The sequence below is a fragment of the Oncorhynchus keta genome, chromosome 23, assembly GCF_023373465.1.
Source record: "Oncorhynchus keta strain PuntledgeMale-10-30-2019 chromosome 23, Oket_V2, whole genome shotgun sequence".
NCBI classification, from domain to species: Eukaryota; Metazoa; Chordata; class Actinopteri; order Salmoniformes; family Salmonidae; genus Oncorhynchus; species Oncorhynchus keta.
In genome coordinates this window covers 44,997,293-45,019,799 of record NC_068443.1, presented here as the reverse complement: position 1 = coordinate 45,019,799, position 22,507 = coordinate 44,997,293, and the positions used below count along the sequence as shown (strand labels likewise).

The 22,507-nt window shown below is 43.7% G+C and overlaps 1 protein-coding gene across 2 annotated transcripts in view; it reads right to left on the bottom strand.

Moving 5' to 3' along the window:
- The window catches only part of tmeff1a (transmembrane protein with EGF-like and two follistatin-like domains 1a), an 86,752-nt gene that overhangs the window by 15,079 nt on the left and 49,166 nt on the right, over window positions 1–22,507 (bottom strand). For both annotated transcript variants that reach the window (XM_052477308.1, XM_035800627.2), the window contains exons 2-3: window positions 6,162–6,271; window positions 1,353–1,482 (exon numbers count right to left, since the gene is read on the bottom strand). In XM_052477308.1, coding sequence (XP_052333268.1) covers window positions 1,353–1,482; window positions 6,162–6,271 — 240 coding nt within the window. The remainder of the gene's footprint in view (window positions 1–1,352; window positions 1,483–6,161; window positions 6,272–22,507) is intronic.

Genomic DNA, 22,507 nt, shown 5'->3' with positions numbered 1-22,507 from the left:
CTACATGCCCCTTTTAATGTGTTCTTGGACAGTGGAGGGCATCCACCTACACGGACACTCCTGCAACTACTCCTACTCACTACTGCAACAAATGCTTAGCCCTATTGCTGCATCCTAAATGGCAACCTTTTCCCTTTATAGAGCACTACAGGGCCCATAGGGCTCTGGTCAGAAGTAGTGCACTAAACAGTGAATAGGGTGCCCTTATCGGGGTCCTTAGTATTTATTCATGGTGTTGCCTCGGCAGTCGACTCAGACGCCAAACGCGTCAATGAAAGAAAGCCTAAATATAGGCAAGAGGAAATGGGACTAAGCAAGGAGAGAGGGGAAGGAAGCAGAGGGCATTTTGCGGCGCAAGAACGCTCGGGTAAGTCGTAAAAAGAGTGCACTGCTGTGATGCGTCACCAGGGAAATCAGGCCGCCGCCCGAGAGATTGGTTTCACGACACGAGCTGGAAACTGTTGCTCAACGTTTCTCACACGTCTTGCTATGTGTTATGACAATGTGACCCCTGGGATGTCTGTGATACTCGGAGAGAAAACCTGTCTGTCTTAGTGTAGGCACAGGTGAACAAGTGATGTGAGTGTGTGTCTGTGCAGGGCTTTTGTTTCTGCCTCAGAATTGGCTTCTGGGTTAGACCTGGTTAACCAGTCAGATATTTCCTATTCAAAGCAGTACACTGATGAATGACAAGCAAATAACTAACAAATACACCTACACCTAAATACACCAAATACACCTAAATTGGGATTTCGACAACAGGTATCCCCAACAGAGCCATCTGCTTTCCATCTATTGTCTTTGATTGCTAATTGATGTAGACCTAAGAAACGAGGTGAGCGGAATCTCAAACCAATCAGTGTAATCAATAAAGTATTGAGGAGAGTAGAAACCCTGTAGACACGCCAGCGTGAGGACTGGGATTGAGAGAACCTGGGGGCTGCGTTCTAATTCCCACACTTCTCCCTGAAGTATGGACTTGCTCACTCCCCCCACATGGACGTCAAAGCTCATTGGATTGGCATCAGCTGGAACTAGAGCTGAAAGAGTTTCTACCATATTTCTTCCACCACTCTGTTCCTTTTAAATCCACCAGGGGAGTGAAGGAGCGCACACACAGGGACGTAAGGTAGACAGACTGCAGCCCTGAACAAGTCTACATCCATTGAACGTAATAATGTAAATACAATTATTTGAACAGACATTTCCATTCAAGTGAATGTTCTGTTCTGGGCTGTGATGGGTTGTGGACATATATGAGTCAAATTGCTGTGGTCTTGAGGGAATTTCAATTTTTTTCCCTTTAAGAAATTATATTTCTCTGATTGTAACGTAGAAGTGGAAACACTCACCTGCAGAGCATGGCCCATCAGATGAGCGTGATATGAGCTTCTGCTGTTTGCAGGAGGCCTGTCTTCGGTAGCATTCATTCTGGTAGGTGTCGCCATTGGAGCCACACACAGGGATGTAGTTTTTGTGGCACTGAAATTAAAAGCAGAAAACAAAATAGTGAGTGTGTCTACATAATGCAAAGAGGCAATACACAACCTCAGAAGGTTGAAGAAAGGCCATCAGACTGGTAAACAGCCACCACTAACATTGAGTGGCTGCTGCCAACATACTGACTCAACTCCCGCCACTTTAATAATGGAAAAATGGATTTTAAAATGTATCACGAGTCACTTTAACCAATGCCTGTTTACATATCTTACATTACTCATCTCATATGTATATACTGTACTCGATACCATCTACTTCATCTTGCCTATGCCTTTCTGTACCATCACTTATCTATATATTTTTATGTACATATTCTTATTCATTCCTTTACACTGTGTATACAAGGTAGTTGTGGAATTGTTAGGTTAGATTACTTGTTGGTTATTACTGCATTGTCGGAACTAGAAGCACAAGCATTTCGCTACACTCGCATTAACATCTGCTAACCATGTGCATGTGACAAGTAAAATTAGATTTGATTTTGATTTGAGAGTGCAGATACTTTCACAACAAGAAACTGCGAAATAGGTAGTTGTGAAATCGTAGTAAGCTAGCTAATGCACAAGCTGTCATTGAGTAGCCAAAGCCATAATATAAATATACAGTGCCTTCGGAAAGTATTCAGACCCCTTCCCCTTTCCATATTTTGTTACGTTAGCGCCTTATGTAAATAAGGTATTTCTGTTTTTTATTTTACAAGTATTCAGACCATTTGCTATGAGACTTGAAATTGAGCTCAGGTGCATCCTGTTTCCATTGATCATTCTTGAGATGTTTCACCTGTGGTAAATTCAATTGATTGGACATGATTTGGAAAAGCACACACCTGTCTAGATAATGTCCCACAGGTGATAGTCAGTGCAAAACACCCATCTCTGCAGCTCTCACGGCTCTCGTGGGTTGAAGGAGACCAAGGTGCAGTGTGGTAGGCGTTCATGATATTTATAACAAATAACAAAGAGTAACAAAAACGAAAGTGCACAGTTCTGTCAGGCAACTAAACAGAAAATAACTACCCACAAAACACAGGTGGGGAAAAGGCTGCCTAAGTATGGTACCCAATCAGAGACCACGATAGTCCCTGATTGAGAACCATACCCGGCCAAAACATAGAAATGAAGAAACTAGAATGACCTCCCTAGTCACACCCTGGCCTAACCAAAATAGAGAATAAAAGCCTCTCTATGGCCATGGTCATCACTGTATCTCCCCCCCACCAAAGGTGCGGACTCCGGCCGCAAAACTATTTATTCAAGCTGCCAGTTGAGGACTCAAAGTAGACCCACACTGATTGATTATACATTTAAATTTATTTTACGGCTGTGACCACTGGAGGCTCCGGACCGGGGACCCTCGCTGGAGGCTCTGGACCGTCGCTGGAGGCTCCGGACCGCAGATAAATGCTGGAGGCTTCGTGCTTTGAATCATCGCTGGAGGCTTCGTGCCATGGATCATCACTGGAGGCTTCGTGCCATGGATCATCACTGGAGGCTTCGTGCCATGGATCATCACTGGAGGCTTCGTGCCATGGATCATCACTGGAGGCTTCGTGCCATGGATCATCACTGGAGGCTTCGTGCCATGGATCATCACTGGAGGCTTCGTGTCATGGATCATCACTGGAGGCTTCGTGCCATGGATCATCACTGGAGGCTTCGTGCCATGGATCATCACTGGAGGCTTTGTGTCATGGATCATCACTGGAGGCTTCGTGCCATGGATCATCACTGGAGGCTTCGTGCCATGGACCATCACTGGAGGCTTCGTGCCATGGATCATCACTGGAGGCTTCGTGCCATGGACCATCACTGGAGGATTCGTGCCATGGATCACGCACTGGAGGCTTCGTGCCATGGATCACGCACTGGAGGCCAGGCGCGCTGAGCCGGCACCATCTGTCCTGGCTGGATGCTCACTCTAGCCCGTCCAATGCGGGGAGCTGGAATGTAGCGCACCGGGATGTGAACGCGCACTGGAGGCACTGTGCGCTCCGCCGCATAACACGGTGCCTGACCAGTACCACGCTCCCTACGGTATGCACGAGGAGTTGGCTCAGGTCTGAACCCTGACTCTGCCACACTCCCTGTGTGCGTCCCCCAAATCTTTTTGGGGAGTGGCCTCCCGGTCTTTCGTGCCAGCCGTGACCCTGTGTAGTCCTGGGCCCTTTTCCTCGCTGCTTCCACCTGCTCCCATGGCAGGCAATCCTTTCCCGCCAGGATCTCCTCCCACGTCCAGGATCCTTTCCCATTCAGGCTGTCCTCCCATGTCCAGTTCTCCTTACCACGCTGCTTGGTCCGTTTGTGGTGGGAGTTCAGTCACGAACGTCGTCAGGGAAATGACCGGACCAAGGTGCAGCGTGGTGAGCGTACATTTCTTTTTTATTTTGAATGTCGCCAACAAGAAAACACCAAAAACTAACGTGAAGCTGACTACAGGCCACAACTAACTACCCACAACTATGGTGGAAAAACAGGCTGCCTAAGTATGATTCCCAATCAGAGACAAAACAATAGACCGCTGTCCCTGATTGAGAACCATACCCGACCAAAACATAGAAACAGTAAACATAGAAATAAAGAAACTAGAATGCCCACCCTAGTCACACCGCAGCACTCCACCTATCAGGCCTTTATGGTAGAGTGGCCAGACGGAAGCAACTCCTCGGTAAAAGGCACATGACCACCCACCCGCTTGGAGTTTGCCAAAAGGCACATAAAGGATCATGAGAAACAAGATTCTTTGGTCTGATGAAACCAAGATTGAACTCTTTCAAGTCTGGAGGAATCCTGGCCCCATCCCTACGCCAAAGCATAGTGGTGGCAGGGACTGGGAGACTAGTCATGATGGAGGGAAGCCCGGACTTGAACCCGATCGAACATCTCTGGAGAGACCTGAACATTTCTGTGCAGCAACGCTCCCCATCCAACCTGACAGAGCTTGAGAGGATCTGCAGAGAAGAAAATGGGAGAAACTCCACAAATACAGGTGTGCCAAGCTTGTAGCGTCATATACTAGACTCGAGGCAGTAATCGTTGCCAAAGGTGCTTAAACAAAGTACTGAGTAAAGGGTCTGAAAACGTATGTAAATGTGATATCAGTTTTGTTACACATTTCTAAAAAACTGTTTTTACTTTGTCATTATGGGGTATTGTGTCAAGATTGATGAGGGGAATAAACAATTTAATCAATTTTAGAATAAGGCTGTAATGTAACAAAATGTGGAAAAAGTCCAGGGGTCTGAATACTTCCCCTAATGCACTGTACATTCTAGTCATCTATCGTTCATTATGAGGGAATGTCATGAATGGTTATAACCTATGTAATGTCGCATCTAGGAAGCTTCATAAAGGCTTTGCAGGCAAGGACTGATTGAAGACATACTGTAGGCTATTGCTCAGTCTCCCCATTAAACTATGTCTCTAAGGTATTCTGGTTTCTTCACACACCTGTCCTCCTTCTGTTGCAATTACAGTCACATTAGAGAGAAATATGGTGGCCTTCTCATTCAGCACCTCAGACTACAGACAGCAACCTAGACTAGAGGGCGAAAACAACAGCACTCCTCTCCGAAGCTATACCAAGCACCGGGGGTGGGTAGTAACGCACAACAAGTAACGCTTTACATGTACTTAAGTCTGTTTGTGGAAGAACTAGTACTTTTCTAGTTACTCTCTGTGTGTACATAGATTTATTTTACTCTATTGTCGCTGTCAGATGAAAACCTAGTGACTGTTGTGATTATACATTTATTTTACTCTGTGATTATACATTTATTTTACTCTGTGATTATACATTTATTTTACTCTGATTATACATTTATTTTACTCTGATTATACATTTATTTTACTCTGTGATTACATTTATTTTACTCTGTGATTACATTTATTTTACTCTGTGATTACATTTATTTTACTCTGTGATTATACATTTATTTTACTCTGTGATTATACATTTATTGGCCCTCAGTTGTCCATCAAACCCTGTATCTCCACCACACATGTCTTCACTCCTAAGGAGATTTTTTTGACGTTGAGACTAGTGTTTTGCGGGTACTATTTATTCAAGCTGCCAGTTGAGGACTTGTGAGGCGTCTGTTTCTCAAAGTAGACACCAATGTACTTGTCCTCTTGCTCAGTTGTGCACCGGGGCCTCCCACTCCTCTTTCTATTCTGCTTAGATCCAGGTTGCGCTGTTGTTTGAAGGGAGTAACTACGCTGGAGGACATCTGCAAGATGGTGCTAGCAGGCTTAAATAACGCATTTCAAATCAATTGCACTAAGTTGTTGTTGTCTTTGTTTGCTGTCACATTTTACCATAAGGTGTAAAAAATAAACAAACTAAATGTGTATTTAAGTAGTTTTCTGACCGGATCCTTTTTACTATAACTTGAGTAGTTTCTTAAGAGGGCTACTTTTACATTTACTTGAGTAAATTACAATCTAAGTAACAATACCTTCACTTAAATCCAGATTATCAGCACTCTACCCACCTCTGCCAAGCATATCATTCATAATTTGTTTCAACATAAAAAATACACACACTGCAGGCTCGTGTTTTCCTACCTTGTCAGGACATTCTGGTGACTCGTCAGGACATTCTGAACCTGATAACGTAGGTAAACATGTACACACAAAAAATCTGGTAGAAACTACACCACATACCTGAAACTGGCACGCACACTTCAGCGTGGCTCCGTCATCCCTGCAGACACCTCCAAAACGGCAGCTGGAGTCGTCACACACTCGTAGGTCGCTCTTCTTCTCCGACAGATCTAGTAAGACGAAGAAAAAAAAAAAGAGGTCATTCATTAATTTTTAATGTAGGCTACACATCTGTGCGTTCCAAATGGCACCCCATTCCCTATTTAGTGCACTACTTTGACCAAGTCTCATCCATTTAAAAAAAATGCTGCATTAAAAACAACCCAATTTGGGTTATTTGGTAACCCGGCCCTGGGTAAATACTGGACAGAACACATGTTGGGTTATTTGGTAACCCGGCCCTGGGTAAATACTGGACAGAACACATGTTGGGTTATTTGGTAACCCATCCCTGGGTAAATACTGGACGGAACACATGTTGGGTTATTTGGTAACCCGTCCCTGGGTAAATACTGGACAGAACACATGTTGGGTTATTTGGTAACCCATCCCTGGGTAAATACTGGACAGAACACATGTTGGGTTATTTGGTAACCCGGCCCTGGGTAAATACTGGACAGAACACATGTTGGGTTATTTGGTAACCCATCCCTGGGTAAATACTGGACAGAACACATGTTGGGTTATTTGGTAACCCATCCCTGGGTAAATACTGGACAGAACACATGTTGGGTTATTTGGTAACCCGGCCCTGGGTAAATACTGGACAGAACACATGTTGGGTTATTTGGTAACCCGGCCCTGGGTAAATACTGGACAGAACACATGTTGGGTTATTTGGTAACCCATCCCTGGGTAAATACTGGACAGAACACATGTTGGGTTATTTGGTAAGCCCTGGGTAAATACTGGACAGAACACATGTTGGGTTATTTGGTAACCCATCCCTGGGTAAATACTGGACAGAACACATGTTGGGTTATTTGGTAACCCGGCCCTGGGTAAATACTGGACAGAACACATGTTGGGTTATTTGGTAACCCATGTTGGGGCCCTGGGTAAATACTGGACAGAACACATGTTGGGTTATTTGGTAACCCATCCCTGGGTAAATACTGGACAGAACACATGTTGGGTTATTTGGTAACCCGGCCCTGGGTAAATACTGGACAGAACACATGTTGGGTTATTTGTTATTTGTAACCCGGCCCTGGGTAAATACTGGACAGAACACATGTTGGGTTATTTGGTAACCCGGCCCTGGGTAAATACTGGACAGAACACATGTTGGGTTATTTGGTAACCCGGCCCTGGGTAAATACTGGACAGAACACATGTTGGGTTATTTGGTAACCCGGCCCTGGGTAAATACTGGACAGAACACATGTTGGGTTATTTGGTAACCCATCCCTGGGTAAATACTGGACAGAACACATGTTGGGTTATTTGGTAACCCGCCCTGGGTAAATACTGGACAGAACACATGTTGGGTTAGTAACCCATCCCTGGGTAAATACTGGACAGAACACATGTTGTTGGGTTAAATTGGACAGAACACATGTTGGGTTATTTGGTAACCCGGCCCTGGGTAAATACTGGACAGAACACATGTTGGGTTATTTGGTAACCCGGCCCTGGGTAAATACTGGACAGAACACATGTTGGGTTATTTGGTGGACAGAACCCAGCCCTGGGTAAATACTGGACAGAACACATGTTGGGTTATTTGGTAACCCGGCCCTGGGTAAATACTGGACAGAACACATGTTGGGTTATTTGGTAACCCGGCCCTGGGTAAATACTGGACAGAACACATGTTGGGTTATTTGGTAACCCATCCCTGGGTAAATACTGGACAGAACACATGTTGGGTTATTTGGTAACCCGGCCCTGGGTAAATACTGGACAGAACACATGTTGGGTTATGTTGGGTAAATTGGACAGAACACATGTTGGGTTAACCCATCCCTGGGTAAATACTGGACAGAACACATGTTGGGTTATTAACCCATCCCTGGGTACTGGACAGAACACATGTTGGGTTATTTGGTAACCCATCCCTGGGTAAATACTGGACAGAACACATGTTGGGTTATTTGGTAACCCATCCCTGGGTAAATACTGGACAGAACACATGTTGGGTTATTTGGTAACCCATCCCTGGGTAAATACTGGACAGACAGACAGAACACATGTTGGGTTATTTGGTAACCCGGCCCTGGGTAAATACTGGACAGAACACATGTTGGGTTATTTGGTAACCCGTCCCTGGGTAAATACTGGACAGAACACATGTTGGGTTATTTGGTAACCCGTCCCTGGGTAAATACTGGACAGAACACATGTTGGGTTATTTGGTAACCCGTCCCTGGGTAAATACTGGACAGAACACATGTTGGGTTATTTGGTAACCCAGCCCTGGGTAAATACTGGACAGAACACATGTTGGGTTATTTGGTAACCCGGCCCTGGGTAAATACTGGACAGAACACATGTTGGGTTATTTGGTAACCCAGCCCTGGGTAAATACTGGACAGAACGCATGTTGGGTTATTTTGACCCAGTCAGTTGGGCTGTGTAAATACCCCAACATGTGTTCACTACTACCCAACATGTGTTCACTACTACCCAACATGTAGTGAATCTTTGTTTTCATTTCAACAATTTACTATCTGTGATGTTCTAGATGCTTTGCTTAAGATTGATGTGAAAAGAAATCCACTGGGGTTGATATGCTTGATCCACTTTTACTGCAGCTCTCTGCCACCCTGACAGCTGAATCCTTTTACCTGATGATTAAATCTGGTACTATCCCCAAGGTTTGGAAGGCGGCCCATGTACTCCCCCTTCACAAAGGTGGAGACCCTTGTGACCTAAATAATTATCGCCCTATTTTATCTTAGAAATGTATTATAAATGTAAATCAGTCGGGTTTTAGACCAGCACTATCTCTGTTGCATCTTACACTAGTTATAAATTATGTAGTTTCCTGTATGAATCTTCATTGACCTGTCAAAGGCTTTCGATACTGTTGATTACTCACCCCTAATTCAGAGGCGTTGTCATAGACCAGAATGCACGTAATTAATTGACAGATACAACTCAATGTGTATCTGCTGACTCTGTTAAAATAAGATTTCCTGGATATTACGAAAGGTGTCCCACACGGGTCGATTCTGGGTCCTGTAGTTGTTACGGTTCACATTAACAATACCACAACCACTTCAAAAGCAACACAGTAACACATGGTAAGCCAAGTACACCGAGTTTGTTGGTTCTGGTAAGGAGTTAATTTGTCCCTTGGACTCCATTCCCAGGTCTATACAGGTGTAATGGAGGGTATATGCAGGCATACACCCACGTATTTTTTCAGGGAGCATTGCGTTTACTCACTTCTTAATCCCCAGGATGTGTAGCAAATTAGTGATAGTATACGCCGTTTCAATGAATAAGGCTGATGGAACAGATCAGTATGTTTAGCTTAAAATGTTGATAAACTATTATTTCTTCACATTTCAGCACAGCAATGTGGTAAGGCCTAGAATACTGTGAATGTTAAACATTTTGTGGGGAAACACTGTTCTAAAATTCACCCCGCACCTGTAAGGGGTTTCATTGACAGAGATGGAAGTATTTATTTGAAATTTAGAGAGGGAAGGGAGATCTAAAGATGCAACAATTACCATTGCTAATATGACTGGGATAATGACTTTGGCTGCTAGACAATGAAAGAAAGCTGAAAGAATACCAATAGAACAGGAGAACACATACGAAGTCTTTATACAATAATTGCCTCCATGTTTCTATGGTGGGAATTTGGCTCTAGGCTACTTTGAAACAAGGTACGAAATGATTCATCATTTCAAGTAAATGTCCAGGTTCCAAACAATTAAGGAACAGGGAAAATATAGTGAGGCTAATTATGGCGATGCTAATGATAACCGTCTTCTGGTAGATGGAAAGGCTTTCCCAGAAACCTTCTCAATTAAATGTTAACTAGTTACAAAGTAGCATTTGCCTACCTAGCAGAATGGTATCATGATTATTTGCATCTCTCCAGTGGCCATTTGTTTTGCAAACTCCATTTCATGTGTTACAGAAACACCACTAACCAAACAACCGTGCTAGGTGCATGGGGACCTCATTTATACACTCATTTATACTTATAAAATATACCCCAAAATGTGCGTGCACCAGTTCATGCAAAAGTTGGTAAATTTTACTTGTCGTGAGAATGGACTAACCTCCCCGCAAACTTTATACCGTGCGGACGCACACTGCTAGTGGTTGAAATATTGTATTGCAAGCTGGCAAGTATTTATACCATGCGGACGCACACTGCTAGTGGTTGAAATATTGTATTGCAAGCTGGCAAGTATTTATACCATGCGGACGCACATCTGCTAGTGGTTGAAATAGGGTATTACATGCTGGCAAGTATTTATACCATGCGGACACACATCTGCTAGTGGTTGAAATAGGGTATTACATGCTGGCAAGTATTTATACCATGCGGACGCACATCTGCTAGTGGTTGAAATAGGGTATTACATGCTGGCAAGTATTTATACCATGCGGACGCACATCTGCTAGTGGTTGAAATAGGGTATTACATGCTGGCAAGTATTTATACCATGCGGACGCACATCTGCTAGTGGTTGAAATAGTGTATTGCAAGCTGGCAAGTATTTTGTACATATCGGGGATATGATGAAAATCTTATTCATAAAAAAACAAAAAAACATCTGCTAGTGGTTGACAATAGGGTATTACATTTGCCATTTATACTGGGAAGCTAGTTGTTGAAATATGTTTATTAGAATAGTAGCAAGTATTTAACAAATGACCATGTGCATCTACTAGTGGTTGAAATAGGGTATTACATGCTGGCAAGTATTTAGGCCATACGCACATCTGCTAGTGGTTGAAATAGGCCATTACATGCTCAAGTATTTATACCATGCGGACAAACACTGCCATGGTTGCATAGGGTATTACATGCTGGCAAATTTAGGCCATATGCATCTCAGCCTAGTGGTTGAAATAGTGTATTGCAAGCTGGCTCATTTTGCCTAGTGGCCTGATGAAAATCTTATTCATAAAAAAAAAAAAAAAATGCATCTCTCAGCCTATTGGCCATTACTGCAAAGAGTGAAAATATGTTTATTAGAATAGTAGCCATACAGCCATACAACAAATGACCATGTGCATCTCTCAGCCTAGTGGCCTAGCAAATAGGCCATGTGCATCTCTCAGCCTAGTGGCCTAGCAAATAGGCCATGTGCATCTCTCAGCCTAGTGGCCTAGCAAATAGGCCATGTGCATCTCTCAGCCTAGTGGCCTAGCAAATAGGCCATGTGCATCTCTCAGCCTAGTGGCCTAGCAAATAGGCCATGTGCATCTCTCAGCCTAGTGGCCTAGCAAATAGGCCATGTGCATCTCTCAGCCTAGTGGCCTAGCAAATAGGCCATGTGCATCTCTCAGCCTAGTGGCCTAGCAAATAGGCCATGTGCATCTCTCAGCCTAGTGGCCTAGCAAATAGGCCATGTGCATCTCTCAGCCTAGTGGCCTAGCAAATAGGCCATGTGCATCTCTCAGCCTAGTGGCCTAGCAAATAGGCCATGTGCATCTCTCAGCCTAGTGGCCTAGCAAATAGGCCATGTGCATCTCTCAGCCTAGTGGCCTAGCAAATAGGCCATGTGCATCTCTCAGCCTAGTGGCCTAGCAAATAGGCCATGTGCATCTCTCAGCCTAGTGGCCTAGCAAATAGGCCATGTGCATCTCTCAGCCTAGTGGCCTAGCAAATAGGCCATGTGCATCTCTCAGCCTAGTGGCCTAGCAAATAGGCCATGTGCATCCCTCAGCCTAGTGGCCTAGCAAATAGGCCATGTGCATCTCTCAGCCTAGTGGCCTAGCAAATAGGCCATGTGCATCTCTCAGCCTAGTGGCCTAGCAAATAGGCCATGTGCATCTCTCAGCCTAGTGGCCTAGCAAATAGGCCATGTGCATCTCTCAGCCTAGTGGCCTAGCAAATAGGCCATGTGCATCTCTCAGCCTAGTGGCCTAGCAAATAGGCCATGTGCATCTCTCAGCCTAGTGGCCTAGCAAATAGGCCATGTGCATCTCTCAGCCTAGTGGCCTAGCAAATAGGCCATGTGCATCTCTCAGCCTAGTGGCCTAGCAAATAGGCCATGTGCATCTCTCAGCCTAGTGGCCTAGCAAATAGGCCATGTGCATCTCTCAGCCTAGTGGCCTAGCAAATAGGCCATGTGCATCTCTCAGCCTAGTGGCCTAGCAAATAGGCCATGTGCATCTCTCAGCCTAGTGGCCTAGCAAATAGGCCATATGCATCTCTCAGCCTAGTGGCCTAGCAAATAGGCCATATGCATCTCTCAGCCTAGTGGCCTAGCAAATAGGCCATGTGCATCTCTGGTTTTGCAAGATCATTATTAGCATGGTTTATAATACCGGCATACAGTCAAATTTAACAGCTTATCTTTGACAGTGATGTCGGCCTATGCATCAAGTTTTAAGTATTTATTGTCACGTGCACAAGTACAGTGAAATGCCTTTCTTGCTCGCTCTTTCCCAACATTGCAGTAATGAACATCAGTAGTACTATTAAAAAAAAGTTGAAAAAAAATCCTCTTAGTAGAACAAAAAACACACGTACTGTAATTGGATTTCATGTAGTAGCCTGCTCTACAATGTTACAGAATTCACGGGCAGTCCATCATATTTCGGTTGGTGGAAAAGTCGATATAAAAAAGGTTCTGCTGACAGGTCCACGACAATTTGACATCGTTTTCTCGTTCAGTGACCAAAAGAATGTGGACACCTCGTCAAACACCTCATTCCAAAATCTTGGGCATTAATATGGAGTTGGTCCCCCCTTTTGCGAATATAACAGCCTCCACTCTTCTGGGAAGGCTTTCCACTAGATGTGGGAACACTGCTGCTATAACAGCCTCCAATCTTCTGGGAAGGCTTTCCACTAGATGTTGGAACATTGCTGCTATAACAGCCTCCACTCTTCTGGGAAGGCTTTCCACTAGATGTTGGAACATTGCTGCTATAACAGCCTCCACTCTTCTGGGAAGGCTTTCCACTAGATGTTGGAACATTGCTGCTATAACAGCCTCCACTCTTCTGGGAAGGCTTTCCACTAGATGTTGGAACATTGCTGCTATAACAGCCTCCACTCTTCTGGGAAGGCTTTCCACTAGATGTTGGAACATTGCTGCTACAACAGCCTCCACTCTTCTGGGAAGGCTTTCCACTAGATGTGGAACATTGCTGCTATAACAGCCTCCACTCTTCTGGGAAGGCTTCCACTAGATGTTGGAACATTGCTGCTATAACAGCCTCCACTCTTCTGGGAAGGCTTTCCACTAGATGTTGGAACATTGCTGCTATAACAGCCTCCACTCTTCTGGGAAGGCTTTCCACTAGATGTTGGAACATTGCTGCTATAACAGCCTCCACTCTTCTGGGAAGGCTTTCCACTAGATGTTGGAACATTGCTGCTACAACAGCCTCCACTCTTCTGGGAAGGATTTCCACTAGATGTTGGAACATTGCTGCTACAACAGCCTCCACTCTTCTGGGAAGGCTTTCCACTAGATGTTGGAACATTGCTGTGGGCACTTGCTTCCATTCAGCCACAAGAGCATTAGTGAGGTCGAGCACTGACGTTGGGTGATTAGGCCTGGCTCGCAGTCGGCATTTCAATTCATCCCAAAGATGTTCGATTGGGGTTGCGGTCAAGGCTGTGTGGAGGCAGATCAAGTTCTTCCACACCGATCTCAACAAACCATTTCTGTATGGACCTCACTTTGTGCACGTGGGCATTGTCAGGGTGAAACAGGAAAGGGCCATCCGCCAATCTTTTGCCACAATGTTGGAAGCACAGAATTGTCTAGAATGTCGCTGTATGCTGTAGCATTAAGATTTCCCTTCACTGGAACTAAGGGGCCTAACCCGAACCATGAAAAACAGCTCCAACCATTATTCCTCCACCACCACACATTACAGTTGGCACTATGCATTGGGGCAGGTACCGTTTTCCTGGCATCTGCCAAACCTGGATTCATCTGTCGGACTGCCAGATGGCGAAGCATGATTCAGCACTTCAGAGAAAGCGTTTCCACTGCTCCAGAGTCCAATGGCGGCTAGTTTGACACCACTGCAGCCGACGCCTGGCATTGCGAATGGTGATCTTAGGCTCGTGTGCAGCAGCTCGGCCATGGAAACCCATTCCATGAAGTTCCCGACAAACAGTTATTGTGCTGACGTTGCTTCCAGAGGCTGTTTGGAACTTGGTAGTGAGTGTTGCCATCGAGGACAGACGAGTTTTACTCGTTATGCACTTCAGCACTTGGTGGTCCCGTTCTGTGAGCTTGTGTGGCCTACCACTTTTGGCCGTTGTCACTCCTAGATGTTTCCCCTTCACAATAACAGCACTTACAGTTGACCAGGGCAGCTATAGCAGGGAACAATTTGACGAATTGACTTGTTGGAAAGGTGGCATCCTATGAAGGTGTTTGTCTATGGCTAATGGACTTCTTGCGGTTAAAAATCAGTGCGTGATGACGTAGTGCACACAAAATGTACTTTTTCGCTTAAGTTTTCATGTACTGAAGAAACATCTAAAGTTCAATTTTCACGAACCGGCTCAAAGCCCATAACAAAAGGGAGACAACGTGGCGATAAAGAGTAACAAAATATATATTTATTAAATAAAGTAAACTAAATACGATATACAATGGTGTGTGCAATCAGTAATGTAAGTGAGTGTTTTGCATGCATGAATGTGATAATGCAGGGTGTTGAAAGGTGCCAAAGCAAACAAACAAAAGGCCACCAAGAACCACAACACAATCTACAAAAGGTGTCTGAATGTAGAGTCTCCTCCATGAATGTGGAAGAGGTCTATTTATCCTGGGAGACACCTGGCCCCAGGTGTTTCCCATGAAGCTGACGACCCTCCCAACTCCGCCCACCAGCATCCTAATAAGGAAACAAGAACAAAGAGAGAATACGGCAGACAGAGTGGGAGGGTCGTCACACAATTTCATCTCTACCGATAGTTTTGTCTCTGTTGCATTAAATAGCAAATGTGCTGACTCTAGTCTTGGCACTTGCGCTCTAGCCAACAGCTCGCAGATACAGTGCAGGCAGGCTGTGCTGGTAAACTAGTCTACATAGTGAGAATATTATGGATAAGTCCGAATATTTGTATTTGTCAAACAGCAGTTCATTATCAATCATCATGTCACCAGAATAAGACCCTCAATATTATTTTGGGAAGGAGCATCAATCGCCATGCACTTTCACCACCCTGTGAAGTTCATCATCATTTATTTCATCTGTAGCCTAATAAACTGCCTGGTTTCCAGAGTCATAATGAGACTCCCACACACCTTATCGTGTGACTCCAAGTTTACTTGGACATGATGGTTATTATGTGCATAAAGTGTGCATAAAGATATTTCCACCACCGTTTCTCACTGAATTAATTTTACAGACACCAAAAGTCAATGTCGAACGAACAAATGATCCGTCTGCATTTATAAAATTGTACCGAAACGACCGGTTTCCATCATAGCTTTCGTGCTTAAAAAAAATATATGGTATGACCTTACACGCATAAAAACTGTGGATGTAAAAGTGGTTCGTGTTTCTCATAGAATTTCCTTTAGAGGGCGGGGCGTTTGGGAAATGTTTGTCAAAAGGAGAGGATACCCACTTCTCCAGGCACTACTCCTTCTATAGTAATGATAGGGCTGCGGACTACCAAAATGTGCAGAGTACCTAAATTAGCGACGTTTAGCGACAGACTCAGCAGAGATCAAAGGGAGGAAATCTGCACAAAATGATGTAGCGGTAGCAGCGTATTACTCAGTCATGCCTCTGTATGTGTCACACACCATGCCTGAGTGGGCTTTGAAGAGCCGTGTTATGGTCTGTAATTACCACTTTTGGACCAGCCTAGACTAGCTAACGACTATCTGCGCTAACCAGACCAGGCTTTCAAGGTTGCTCCCAGAACGAGACACAAAAACACAGTGCTACTGTGTTAGTGAGTAAGACTACACCCTTTCTACATTGAGTCGACCCAAAGGCCTAGACCCTATGCCATGCCTAGCCACTCGTGTAGATCTAAAATGATTTGATACGTCTGGGACAGACGCACGTTAATGTAAATGGTATCGTAGCATCTGTCAACAGACTGTGGGATGCGGCGGCTAACAACTAACTTTGTTCCTGTGCCCTGATTTCTTGTCAATGATCATTTGGAGAGAAAAACAATTGTGATTACACAGGTGCTTGCATCTTTCAAATGTAGCCAAAAGACTTTCCCGAAACCTGGAAAGAGAAGGGAGTGGAGCTACCACCCATCGTCCGTAGGATCTGTTCTAACACATCTCCCACAGAACTTCATTGAGCATCTGACACAATAACACAAAATTTTACTTATGGGTTTCCAAGATTATCTTGCCCTAGACTGGGTGGAATGTTTTCCCTTATTGCTTATACCTATCCAATTGTTTGAAATCTACAGGAGGGCCTAGGTACACTCTTAGAAGAAAAGGTTCTATCTAGAACCTAAAAGGGTTATTCTGCTTTGCACATAAGGGAACCCTTTGAATAACCGTTTTTTGGAACTAGGTAGAACCCTTTTGGATCTAGGTAGAACCTTTTTGGGTTCCATGTAGAACCCTTTCCACAGAGGTTTTCTACCTGGAACCAAAAAGGGTTCTCCTATGGGTACAGCCAAATAATTATTTTGGAACCCTGTGTGTAGTAGGGGCTTGGGGTTGATTTAGAAATCAGAATGACGACAGCCTTAGATGTGCAAAGTAAACTCCGCTTTCCAGGAACTACAAGCTGGTGTGTAAGTAAACTGGTGTATATGTAATGCACACGTAATGTAAAACCTGTCCCCATTTGATTTGTTATTAATCTCGCAGAGTCTAACGCTTCATCTCAAATAGCAAACTTTTTCCCAACATATTGCAGTACTTTTGACCAGAAACGTATTTGCCCTGGTCAAACGTATTGCACTTTATAGGGAATAGGGTGCCATTTGGGATGAGTCCTAAGTTGGAGAAGCTGCTCTCTGGGCTTACCGACCACTTGCACAGAGAACCATGTAAAAGCTATTTCAATGTTAAACCCATTGGAATGGATAACGCCTTGCATATATTGTACAAATGTCTTGTTCCAGAACTTTCTAGATGTTTGCATATCTAAATTGTTCATCTTCGTCTCAGCGTTGCAGTTCCTGAACAAACCGTTGCACCTTCAACCTACTACTTAAATATTTTATCTTTCCCATTCACCCTCTGAATGGCACATATACAATCCATGTCTCCAGGCTTTAAAAATCCTTACTTAACCCGTCTCCTCCCCTTGGTCTACACTGATTGACGGGAATTTAACAAAGTGACATCAACAAGAGATCATAGCTTTCACCTGGATTCACCGGGTCAATGTTTTGAACACTCAGTGTATAGTCCTAGTCTCCTGTACTATAAATATTGTTACTTAGCCAAAACTTATCTTTCCAGAATGAGCCGTATTAGACCATTTCATAGAGCATCAAAGAGATACAATGTTGCTTAAGCGAATCTCTCCCGACCAGCACAAAATTGGCTGATTTGTATCTTCTCATTTGACTAGGCGATGTTCCTTCTGACTGGCTGTCGACGTCATAGCAGAGCAGTGGAGCAGAGAGAGGAGTGTGTTGAGGTGGTGAACCCTGAACCGTCTGTGTAGTTTAAATGTGTTCCGGGGAGGAGCTGTCAACAACAGCTGTTTACGGCTGATTTGTATCTTTACTCATTTGACTAGGCGACGTTCCTTCTGACTGGCTGTCGACGTCATAGCAGAGCAGTGGAGCAGAGAGAGGAGTGTGTTGAGGTGACCAGAACCCTGAACCGTCTGTGTAGTTTAATGTGTTCCGGGGAGGAGCTGTCAACAACAGCTGTTTACGGCAGCTGTCCACTGCTGGCTGGCTTCAATCTCTCATTGTTTCCCTTCCTTCCGCTGGCCAGTGTGCCTTTCATGGCTAATTAAGCCAAGCCATTGCCCCCATCCATCATGGGAGATTGTGCCTGGTGCGGTTGAGGATGAAGCATGTGTGTCTGAGTTTGAGTGTATTTGGGAGTAAACATTTCAGCTGCAGGCATTTCTGTGCTTAACTTAATATAGATAGATGCCAAATGTATCTATTAACAGAGATTTCTGTGTATATCTGTGTGGGTGCTTGTTTACAACAGATCACTGTCTATTTTATATTGTTCCCTGGAATATAGGCTATATATTCCAACAAACTCACCAGCAATTTGTGATTTGTAAATATTTTTTATATATCACAATATTATTTTTGGACGATATCTATATTTGACTCCAGGTATCGATTTGTACCTGCGCCAAACTTCTGTATTTTTCATCCTATAGCTTGTCCTCCATCTTTAAAAAAATATTTTTACAATAGTGTTTTACAGCACTTTTATTTCTCTGACAAAACTCGTTCTCACGTTCTATCGTATTTCTGCAGAAGAAATATAGTGATCAATATGTTTGGAGTATCAAATCGCAATACAATTGCAGAATCTAAATCATAATACATATAGAATCGTTCGATTTTTTAAATTGTGAGAATCGTAATGCATATCGTATTGGCACCTAAGTATAATGATAATATCGTACAGTGAGGTCCCTGGCAATTCCCAGCCAGACTAGAAAAGCAACATAATTCCTTATTCAGCCAGAACTGGAGAGAACTCAGTGGGCCGTGGCTGTCTGGGCCGAGCGCAGATCAACCTCTGTCTCAAATCCCCCCCCGCTTGCCTGAGTCGTCATGCCCACCTAGCGGTCTGTCTCCTGGGTCGTTATCTATGCCGGGCCCCCCTGTCTCCAGGCTAGTAGACGTCAATACTTCAACTCCTGTCTGGTAGACTAGGGTCTACACTTCACTGGTTTTCCTCGGCTCGGACAGGAAGGGTCTTTTAGCTTTTAACCCTTTCAGCTTGAAACTGTTTTTCGGCTTGATACAGGATTAAAAAGGTTGGATTCCAGCTGTGACCACCCATATGAAAATGTATGCACAGATTACTAAATTGCTTAGGATAAAAGCGTCTTCTTAATGGCACATATGATATTGAATTGAGAACATTCTTATTCATCGCCATTCATAGTTGGACATAAATATGTTTTGAATGTATATTTAGACTTTGCTCAAGGATGGCTCAAAGTGTCTATGGATTCCTCCCTGTTGTGTTGAACATTGTCAGATTAAACTGTAATCATGGACAAACCTCCATTCCCCTTCACTCCTTGCAAGCCAACACATTTCAAAAGGAGAACCTTGGATGTTTGACATTGTACACAACTTGACAGTTGAGTAGCATTCGTACTTGTGAAAAAAGAGATATGTGCTGCCCTCAACTACAAACAATCACACACCACCACCACCACCACACAGAACACACAGAACACAGAACACATGGCAGAAGTCAAACGTTTTAATTTCATAGCAAAACAACCTTTTCAAGGACGATTGTATCATATTGATGTTGTCTAAAACGCAACGAGAGACTGCAGGGAGCGTCTGCGATGCCATTCTCCGAAAGGAAACATGAGAGGGGGGCGCTGAGCAATTAATGTAAAATGTCACCATCAGAAATACATTATAGGGACTTAATACCCAAACAGCTATTGATTTCATAAATAATAAATATACACTACGGGTCAAGTTATAGAACACCCCATTCAAGGGTTTTTCTTTATTTTTATCATTTATGCATTAATAGTGAAGACATCAAAACCATATTGAATCATGTATTAACCCAAAAAATTATCTAAATATATTTTATATACGGGATTCTTCAAATAGCCACCCTTTGCCGTGATGACAGGACCGCAACAGGAAAGGAAGACTCCGAGTTACCTCTGCTGCAGAGGATAAGTTCATTAGAGTTACCAGCCTCAGAAATTAAAGCCCATTTTAATGCTTCACAGAGTTCAAGTAACAGACACATCTCAACATCAACTGTACAGAGGAGACTGTGTGAATCAGGCCTTCATGGTTGAATTGCTGCAAAGAAAACACTACTAAAGGACACCAATAGTAAGAAGAGACTTGCTTGGGACAAGAAACACGAGCAATGGACAATAGACCGGTAGATATTTGTCCTTTGGTCTAGAGTCCAAATTGGAGATTTTTGGTTCCAACCGCCGTGTCTTTGTGAGACGTGGTGTGGGTGAACGGATGCATGTGCATTTCCCACTGTGAAGCATGGAGGAGGAGGTGTTATGGTGTGGGGGTGCTTTGCTGGTGACACTGTCTGTGATTTATTTAGAATTCAAGGCACACAGCATTCTGCAGCGATACACCATCCCATTTGGTTTGGGCTTAGTGGGATTAACATTTGTTTTTCAACAGGACAATGACCCAACACACCTCCAGGCTGTGTAAGGGCTATTTGACCAAGGAGAGTGATGGAGTGCTGCATCAGATCTGGCTTTCACAATCCCCCCGACCTCAACCAAATTGAGATGGTTTGGGATGAGTCGGACCGCAGAGTGAAGGAAAAGCAGCCAGCAAGTGCTCAGCATATGTGAGAACTCCTTCAAGACTGTTGGAAAAGCATTCCAGGTGAAGCTGGTTGAGAGAATGCCAAGAGTGTGCAAAGCTGTCATCAAGGCCCAGGGTGGCTGTTTGAAGAATCCCATATATAAAATATATTTAAAAAAGAAAAAGAAAAACCCTTATATTCGTTTTTTGTGAAACACAGCAAAAAGAGGCTTTCCCAATCACATAATCAGTAGAACCACTTTAAACTGCTATCCTACTATAGTCTTTCACTATTTAAATGTAAGTGCAGCAGGACGACTGATGGGTTTGTCTAATTACTTCATTTGAATAACAGGCTCTGGCTCGGAAGCACATCCTCCACCTGCCACCCGGGTGGCTGATTGATCGCCGGTCTCTTTTCAGACCCTTAACCCGAGATTTATAGAGGGACACATCTCATCTCCCATCCCCCACTAACACACATGAACATTGAAAACAGACACGCACACGCTCACATGCAGTGTGTAGATGCACACACAAAGCACACCCACCATGCAGAGTGCAGACAGACACCCACACAATCTTTCATTGCTATTCACTGCTGGGTTGATTAGTTGACTTCCTGGATGACTTCCTTGAGGGCTTAAACCCACTTCATCTCCTCCACGCACACACGCCCTTTGCAAATGCTTTGGTCTGCTTCGGTCTTGAGCAAGGAAGTCCACATAGAGTAGCTGTTTTAAGGTGTAAACACTAGTGTAGAACACAGGTATGTCGTAATTAAGCCTCAATAACTAAGATTGTTATACTGGAAGTGTAGACTCACAAAACCTTTATTTCTACCTCCATTGTCAACGACAGACATTGACTCACTTTCAGGGGTGAGAATATCTTCCTCTGCAAAACATGCCCCCCCCCCAAAAGAAATGTTGATATCAGGAAACAGTTGTCTTTAACCAAATCAAGACAATGCCGCCTTAGAGAAGCTGCTTTGCAAATTGATGAACAACGAGGAGTGAAATGTCCATTGTTGTTTTTTGAGACTAAGAAAAGCTTGACCTCAAAAGGAAGATTAGTTAGCCCTTTTTTTTTTCTTCTTTACAATTCTCTAAAAAGCCTTTCACTGTTCTCTTCACACCCCGAGCAAAAGTGCCTGTTTTTGGTTTTTGAATAAAACATGATATTTTCCATTTTTCACAGTCTTTTTTTCCCCTGCCCATTTGCTACAGGCAACACAGAAAAATGCACCAACCATGAACATTTTTTAAATCGATTTGGGCAATTTGTATATGGTAAAATTAGACTCGTATTGTCTGCAGCCTTTTTGTCTCTAGTCTCTGTGTGACAAATCATAATCTTGGAGACTTAAATAGGTACTACAATAGGTACTACAAATATCGTGTTATAATGCTTCCAAGAGCTTTACATGGTACTTTGGCTTGATGAGAACATTTAAGGCATCAGTGTATTACAATGTGCTGTAGTAATGCACTCTGAAAGGTCTACAATCACCCTCGGACAATTAGTGTAATATGAATTTACCTATTCATAAATGTTTAATATCATACAGTGTTGGCATATGGTAAATCAACATTTTATGCCATGTAATTTCAAGGAATAGGAATAGAGCAACGCATTAGATTCATCCACCTTGGAATTCATTAGGCTAAATGAATAAATATTGAACAAATCCAAGATGGCTCCCTCAGGAAGAACCCCCTCTCCTGCAGACAGAAGGCTTTGCTTATTACAGCGCGGGCCTGTTTGCCAAGTCATCCCAGTGATCCGCGACTCCTGCGGAGGTGTCTAAATGAGTGTGTCT